The sequence below is a fragment of the Fundulus heteroclitus genome, chromosome 8 (assembly GCF_011125445.2).
Source record: "Fundulus heteroclitus isolate FHET01 chromosome 8, MU-UCD_Fhet_4.1, whole genome shotgun sequence".
Classification (NCBI taxonomy): domain Eukaryota; kingdom Metazoa; phylum Chordata; class Actinopteri; order Cyprinodontiformes; family Fundulidae; genus Fundulus; species Fundulus heteroclitus.
This window is the reverse complement of record NC_046368.1, coordinates 4,174,956-4,183,505: the sequence shown is the minus strand read 5'-3', so window position 1 is coordinate 4,183,505 and position 8,550 is coordinate 4,174,956. Positions and strand designations below refer to the sequence as shown.

General features: G+C 38.0%; 1 protein-coding gene across 1 annotated transcript in view; it reads right to left on the bottom strand.

Annotated features, from left to right (window-relative positions):
* Window positions 1-2,399: 2,399 nt before the first annotated feature.
* Window positions 2,400-8,550, bottom strand: part of LOC105915236 (spindlin-Z) — a 17,633-nt gene continuing 11,482 nt past the window's right edge. Inside the window, exons 7-8 of the mRNA XM_012849274.3 lie at window positions 6,628-6,861; window positions 2,400-6,544 (exon numbers count right to left, since the gene is read on the bottom strand). Of these exons, the coding sequence (XP_012704728.1) occupies window positions 6,345-6,544; window positions 6,628-6,861 (434 nt within the window). The 3' untranslated portion in view covers window positions 2,400-6,344. The remainder of the gene's footprint in view (window positions 6,545-6,627; window positions 6,862-8,550) is intronic.

Here is an 8,550-nt window from a genome sequence, read left to right as displayed (position 1 = left end):
GAGTCTGACTTTAGAAAGAGCCTTGAGATGATACGTTTAATGAATTGGTGCTAAATAAAACTGAACTGAATTTAATTGAATGTCGGCACAAACACCTCACCCAGCTGTCAAGCATGGAGGTGAAAGAGCAATGATTCGGGCTTCTCTTGCAGCGACAGGAGGAAAACATCTTGCAACCGGGCCATCAACAGAACAATGAACCCAAACACAGCAGCAAAGCTACAACAGAATGACTAAAATTGCTGTGGCGGGATCTTCAGAGGGGGTCTGCAAACATCAGTGAACTGAAGCAACGTTGGAAAGTGGGACAGAATTCCTCCACAGCGCTGGTGGAAACTGCTGTAGATGGCGCTACCTACTACCGAAAGGCAAATGTTTCATTTATCATACCTTTTAAAACAAGAGACTTACAGCAGATTAATGGTTAACAAAATACTCTCTTAAACACGTTTGTCCTTTTGGATCTTAGTTCAGTTCAACACGTGATGCCATTCGGATGAAATGAAACTGTTGTGAAAGAAAGACAAAGCACACAGTGCAAGGTTGTCCATTAACCATAAAAATTATTAACATACATATATTAACATACAAAAACAAATATTACAAGGCAGAAGGATGATGGAAGGCCCAAATCTTTCCAACAATAACCACAATAGTCTGATATCACATATAGCAAAATGAGCTAAACCAAGTGGAAACACTCAGTGACGACATGTCGGTTTGCTTGCTAATTAAAACAGTGTCCCGCTGAGATGATCACAGTCATACTTTTAATAAAACCCAAACAGCTGCACAGCTTCAGAGACTTAAAGATTGCTGGGAGAAATTTTTTTTCTGTACATATATAGGAACAGATGTAATAATTATCTGCCTCGGTAACTAACTACATCACAGGAGTACACTCACACACACTGAAGGTTTTACATACACCAATATTTTCTGTGCGTCAATCCAACAAAGGCACCAAATTTTCCAAAAGTAAAATGTTCAACAGTGACACGTTTTATATATCTTATATATCGTTTTAGAGCCTATACATTTTTTGTGAAAAGTGGCAACAAAAACAACAACAAAAGACAAGAAAAAGTGGAAAACTGAATTTCAACTAAAACCGTTAAGCTAGCAGACTGAGATTTGTTGGCTTTGAAAAGCCTTAGTAGGTTTAGTAGATTTTTATAGGGATGTTCCAATCTGTTAAACACTGATAGTCACTGAAAAAAATCACTTTTATTTCAGTAAACAACAGCGTTCTTCTATAGGAGTAAGCAAATAGCTACTTAGCTTGTATAGAATGCTATTGCACTATTAGCCTTACGCTATTTGCTATGTAGCAAAAATTAGGACCAGTATTATTTCCAAACCACTGGAGCTCCATTCTTTTTCACTGAATAGGTTATATCTTTCACATGGGAATGATTACAACATTATACTACAACCTATATTAAGGTAAAATTATCCAGAACAAAAAAAAAGGTTTTAAAATCACCTTGACTCAGTTTCTTTTTAATGACAGCAAACTAGCACTTCATGCAAACAGATAACTAGCATATACTTAATTAGCTTAACCTAGGTTGAATTCAATGCTACAGGACCTTTAGCCAAATGCTACTTCTCATTTAGCAAAAACTATGATACATTTTTTTAAACACATTTTTTTAAATCAACATCGTCCTTATAATTCAAAGACAAAAACAGACAAATTAATCTTTATAGTCAGTAAGACTGCTGGAAATGGTGTAAAATTATTGTTTTTCAGTGTATCAGCAAACAAAATGCTTTCATGTTGTCCAATATTTGACTTTGACACGAGTCGTACTAAGATTACAGCTTTGTAAATAGAATTGAAGTGAATGTAGAACGTTCTAACCTCATGAATATAAAAACATTTACAATTGACTGGTTCAATTTCTATTCTGTCAGCACACACAGCAGCGCGTTATACAAGATTGTTAGCATATTGTGTAGTGGGCTAAGTCCACGTCTTTGATGCAGGGGATGCGGGTTAGAATCCTGGTAGCATCAGGAAGGGCATCCGAGCGTAAAAACTTTGCAAAGTCTCTGTGCAAGTTGCAATAACTTGCTGTCACGACCCCTCAATTAGCGAGTAGCCATAAGTATTTCCAGTCAGCATTTGGCTAATTAGTTCAACCTAGCTTTTAATAATAATAATTGACTTTTATTGATCTCACAATGGAGAAATTCACTTCTGCATCTTAACCCATCCCCTTGGGGAGCAGTGGGCTGCCACTGTGCGTCGCCTGGGGAGCAATTGGGGGTTAAAGGTCTTGCTCAGGGACCCAGAATGGCAGCTTGTGGGAGTTTAACTCAGAACCTCTGGGAACAAAGCTCTGTGCTCTAACCACTAGGCCACCACTCCCCACTTTTTAAAAAAAAAATTAATAATTGAACTTAGAAGCAGATTCTGTCAGGAGTGGGACTCGAACCCACGCCTCCAGTGGAGACTTACAGTATGCTACTGTAATTTTAGCCACCCATATGCTAGTTAACATGTAGCTAAAAGTAAAATTATTTCTAGACCACTGCAGCTACACTTTTTAACAATCCCATAATTGTTTAATTACAGAATGCCATCATTTTCTAATGTACAGATTTACACATTTGTTCCACTGAATAACTTGAAAGTGGCATGTTAGTGATTCCAGTGAAATGGTAAATGGTAAATGGACTGAACTTACATACCGCGGGTGAAGTAGAGAACATTATTCCAACATAGTTTCCCAGAAAAAAAAGGGAATATAGGGTGATTTTATGAAAGATTTCTTAAAGAATACATTAAAACTACCAATATGTAAAACTTAATTTATAGAGAACTGCTAAGCAGACTTGCATAATGTAAACTTTTAGTTTATTTTGATACATAACTTATTACATTTAGTTACCTCTAGTGATGTTCTTATCACATTTAGATAAATGTGTTGACTAGCTGAGGGGTTGTAAACATCTCAACTCAGTCTCCATCATGCAAGGCTGATAGTTAGCATATGGCTAATTAGCGCATCTTAGCTAAAACGCTACAGTCCTTTTTAGCCATATGCTAGTTAGCATGTAGCAAAAGCTGAACCATTTTAAACCAGTCAAGCTATTCTTTTTTGAACTTGAAGTAATTTAGGACAGTAAGTTTTTCTCAAATCAGGAAAAAAAATATATCTCATCATTATCAGCAAATCAGTAAAAGTGTTGGAAACCAGGATTGATGTTTTTCAGAGAAGCAATGAACATTGCAGTCTTACTAGCCCACAGCATCCTTTAACACAAGCTAATTTTCAATACGCAGTTGCTAGCTAGTATAACACGCTGCTATTTAACATGTGCTGATTATCCATATGCATAAGACAAAACTATTTCTAAATTACGTCAGCAAAATGTTGCTTTTGACAACCTAAATACAGAGCCACTGTAAAAGTATGCTAATCATGCTCCTATGAGAATAAATTGTTTGCTATCTGGATCTGTTTCTATACAACCATAAACAATATACTCTTTGAAAAGGGGAATGAAACTTAATTGCATTTTTAATATAAGTAAAAATAAACCTTAAATAAGCATCCTAAGCCATTTACCTAGTAGCATTTTTGCTACTTTCTTTCTGTAAGATTGGGACATCCCTATATTCTACATATGTGAAGTCAAAATAAATCAGCCGCTGCTCAGTGGAAAATATTGAGAATATTTATCTCAAAACTATAAGTCAGTAGCTACAGAAAACAGGTTCATGGAAAACCTTCAGTCTGGATTACATCCAAAGAAAACCATAAGTACATTAGTGAAGGAAAAAGAACTTTAAACCTTCAGCAGCTGTTAATTTCTTTGTGTTTACTGAACACAAACCTGTCTTACCATATACACGCTTTAAATAAAACGCTAATGAACGTTCAGATCTGTCAGAGGTTTACACTTCTTTAGTCGTCTCATTATAAGCTTTTTTATGCTTTGAGTGATTGCAGAAGGGGCTACTTTTGTTATAGGGCAAGAAAAAAAAACAAATTGAGACTTCCAACATTGAACATCTTGACTAGAAAGTGTCACTTGCCTTTAGCTCCCACGCTGATTTGTTTTCATTTTCATGTCCGGCGACTTTAGAAGCCCAAAATCTTCCAGAAACAACCCATAGGATGCGTTTCCTTCTGGCGGGATTTAAGGAGCATTAAGCCCCACAGCTCTGCTCTGACAATGTTTTTATTTAGAAGACCATCACACCTTCTGAATGATCCTCAGTCTGTAACCGGCGGTGTTAAAAGGAACTACAAAAAGGCAGGAAAATGGGAAAATTTCCAGTCTCCTTTGCTCGGTCCACTGCTCCTTCGCTGACGACTTAGAAAAGACAAACACGATTAAATTTAAAGGCTTGAGTGAAATCACGAGAAAAAGCTGTCCGATCATTTTGAACATCAAACAACTCCACGACATGTAGGGGACATTGTTGTTTTTCTTTTTTTGTTGTTTTTTTTTTTTTTGGCATCGACCAAAAGCAAAAATTACGAAAAAAAAAAAAAAAGCCACGTTTTTTTCTTCACAGTTTTTTACCTGCAGACGTCTCCAAGACAAGAAGTTGTTGACTTTTTTTTCTGGATGCTGAATACTTGTGACATTGAGCCTGTGTAGGTAGTAGCACATTACGGGATGAGAAACATTTGTCTGGGTTTTATCTGTACAACGTCTGGATGTTTAACACTTCAACCATTCCGACAAAAAGGTCTTTAACTACACACGCAGCAACCTCCACACTTTTTGGCATCCCCTGTAAAGACTTTAAACGAAGGCGGCGTTTGTTAAAGTAACGAGCTCACAATGAGAAATTCTGAAAAAACGCAAACAGCTGATCAGAGCACATTTAGAAATCCAACATTAAGAACTAATTAGAAATAAAATAACCAATGTAATTCTCAATTTCAGTCCTACCATCACAAATATAAGCAGGTGCAGTTTGCTAAACTCTAACTGATCAACTAAGGCCGAGCTTTTCAGCAACAAACCCTCCAGGCGGGTCTCATGCTAACTGCTAAGTAAGGCAGAGGATCTGTGATGCTGTGGGCCTGTTCATCTTCCAGGGCTCCAGGGAGCTTTGTTGGAGTGCAGAGCTGAACATCTGCAGTATAAATCTGATGGCCTTTCTCAGATAACTGATAGTGGGTCATCAGAATAATGACACAAATATGTGAACACATCAGCTCAGATGGTTCCTCCATGACCATCTGAGCTGAAATCCTGCAGAAACCTGTGGGCTGATCTGAAGAACATGGCACCTTAATCTGAATAAATGTGCTCTGATTAACACAGGGGTGTCAGTAAGTGTGGAGGCTGATGTATGTGTTAATTTTTTTTCCTCTTAAAAGGTCCTGATGGGATATTTTTGATGCTCAACTTCCTGTCCTTTAGTAATTACCACTGGGCGGCTCCATTTTTCTTCTGTCCATTGACAAAAAACAGCATTGAGATGGCGTTAAGATGTTAATCAAAAATTAGATAAAAAAAGAATCTCAAAAAGCTAAATTTACACGATAAGCTAAAATTTAAGATATAGGTGAACAGTTTTAATTCTCTATGGGGGAAAAAAAACACATCAGGATGAGGGTTTGTTAATTTGTGCCAACTAATTAATTTCTCAACTGTGAAAAATGTGGTTTAAGCCACCCTTAAGCTATTTTTTCTATTTAATAATACTGATCCAAGGTAATTTTTTTTTTATTTCTAACTATTTGTCGGTTTTATTTCTGGCAGAAATGGGCTTCCATGTTTCCGTGTTGATTAGAGGTGATCATAAACACTGTGTTAAAGAGTCCGAACAGCAGAACTGCATCATTCCCAGAGCTCCAGTCTGTGGATCCTCCTTTTTCTTCTGCTCTGCGTTGGATCTGGGAATTCTGTAAATCCGACTCCGCCTCTGGCTACATTATATTTGCACTGGGGTTTAAAACTCTCTAACCTCTTATCCAGCATCAGCATCTTTCAGGTTTTCTGTCTTGTATTGATGTGTTTTTCAGGAGGATTTTTCACAGGGAAAATCTGATTCTCCTTCCAACAGAAAGCCTCCGCGGCTCTTTCGCTACCGTTTTAAAACAATTATTTCAGAACCTCGGAAGGTATTAACGGCCTGAAACCAATCAACCAATCAGAGATGAGCCTAAATGAAACGATAATTTACTCCTCAGGGTTCCGCCTTCGACCGGCCCGTTTGCGTGGGGAGTAATCTCTGTGTTTGTGTCTTGGATGGTCGGAGGAACGTGTTGTGGGTTAAATGCTTCAGGCGCCTCGGTGTGAGCTGTGGGGGTTTTCTTTTCTGTCACGTCGGGGGGGGTGGCGCCGTCGGGACGTCCGCAGAGTCTTTACGAAGTCTTGACCAGGTCGTAGACGTAAATGAGGAAGTCGTCGTCGAACTTGATGAAGTAGACGGACGGCTTGGCCTCCACCTGGTGGATGACCATGCCTGTTCGTTTGCCGCCGTCCTCTTTGGCGTACTCCACCTGTTTGCCCACCAGGCTGTCCACCACCTCGCCGGGCTCCCTCTCCGCCGGGACGGCGTCGTCTGCGGACGGTCAAGCGAGACGTTAGCCGCGGCGCACGACAAAATAAAAGCTGCGAATGAACGGCGAGTGCGAGCGGACTCACTGGAGTCGGGCATGATGCGCAGGTCTCCTTCCTTGTAGTCGTCCAGCAGCTGGTACATGTACAGAACCGGGTCTTTCTCGTAGGTGATGTAGAACCAGGTGGTCATGATGGGGGCTCGGGCCAGAACCATCCCCCTCCACTCCTCCTTCGGACCCTCCTCCGTCTCGAACATGTGCTCCACAGCCTTGCCGATCATGGCGTCGGCCAGGCTGACGTCGGTCAGGCGGGACTTGGCTGCGGAGAATAAACTCAGACTTAAAACGTTCCTGCTCACCGATCTTTACGCAAACAACATCATAACGGAGAGTCATGGAGGTCATTATAGGTCAGATTAAAATAAATAATAAAACAAATAACAGTAAATACCATTTTTATGCATATTTCTCATTTTCTAATGTTGTTTTTTCTTTTTCGGTAGTAAAATTATTTCATAGATGCTGTATTGACAATACAGTATATGTATAATAAAACAACAAACATTAATTGATCTTTATATTTGATAGATAAAGAAATAAATATCTAAAAACTATGCTTCTTTTACAGAAAACAAATATGATAAATGTTTAATTTTTCACATAATTCAAGAGGTGTAATCAAAAAGGCATTGGACTCATCCAATAGGGTAACACAATCTGAATCACACAGTGTTAAGATTAAAAACATATTTAAAGATGGATAAGTTCTGAAAAAAATTAGACAGACAAAATCAACAACCTAACAAAACCAAACAGAGGATGTTTAAATAAAAAGGTTACATGACAGAAATATTTATTTTTGGTTTTAATTTAAACTTCTTGTTTTTTTCTGCCTTTTTTTCCACTTAAAGTAGAATTTGATATTTCTTTTACATGAACATAATATTTTTTGGCTTTAAAACCTTTCAGCAAAACTTATTAATTTTGTATTTTAAATGGTGAATTTATGTTTGTTTTTCTTTGCAAACTATAAAGTACATCTCAAAATGACCAATGAACCTACCGTATTTTTCGCACCATAAGGTTTACTAGATTTATTGTTGCTAGCGCGTACTCCAGGCTGCCTTACATGAATGCACTTCTAGTTTAGACATTACAGTCAGGCAGTCTGGTAGACAGCTCAGGGGTCCTCAGGTAGTGACACAGTGTACCGTAATCACTGAGCTATATAATACACTGGAGTGCTAATCACCGTCTGTTTGAACGAGTCGCTGTGAAGCCACCAGCCGCCATATTGGTACTCCCTATTTCCCCCCAGTAACTAGGGAATACGTGCGCTACAGCATCGAATAACGAGGATTTTCTCATGTTCAGGGGGGGCTTAAGACTTTTAAAATGTCAAATGCCATATACTTTTATGCTATGTTCTAAAAATATCAAGTACTGAGAAAGTCATGTGCTGAAATATTTTGCATTTTATTCATTTAAATATATATGTTTAAAATTAATAAATATATAAATAACAATATACAAAAACATATATTTACATATGTGTATACATATATATACATATATACATATACACATACTTATATATACATTTATATATATTTAATATAAATAACATGTAAAATATTTCAGCACTTAATTTCCTAGTAGTTGATAGTGTTAGTACATCCACTGACTGTAGAATTACCTGTGAAACGTTTTCACTCAGCCAGAAAACTGCTTGTTGTTGCAACCAAATCCTGTGGGATTCTGTGAGAGTAGGGAGTAGCAAGATGGCGGCCAGTGACTTCAGTTTTTCGGCAAAATCAGCACTCCAGTGTATTATATAGCTCAGTGACCGTAATGCATGTCAATACCCGATGTGTTGATCTGTACCGTCGACTATTTTGCACATGTGCAAACAGAATAACTTCCAGGAAGTCAGATTTTTTGTTTTTTTTTCTTCTTTTATCTTATTTTGGTCGCGGATGTTTCTTGTTTTATTTCGTTGTAATTGTGT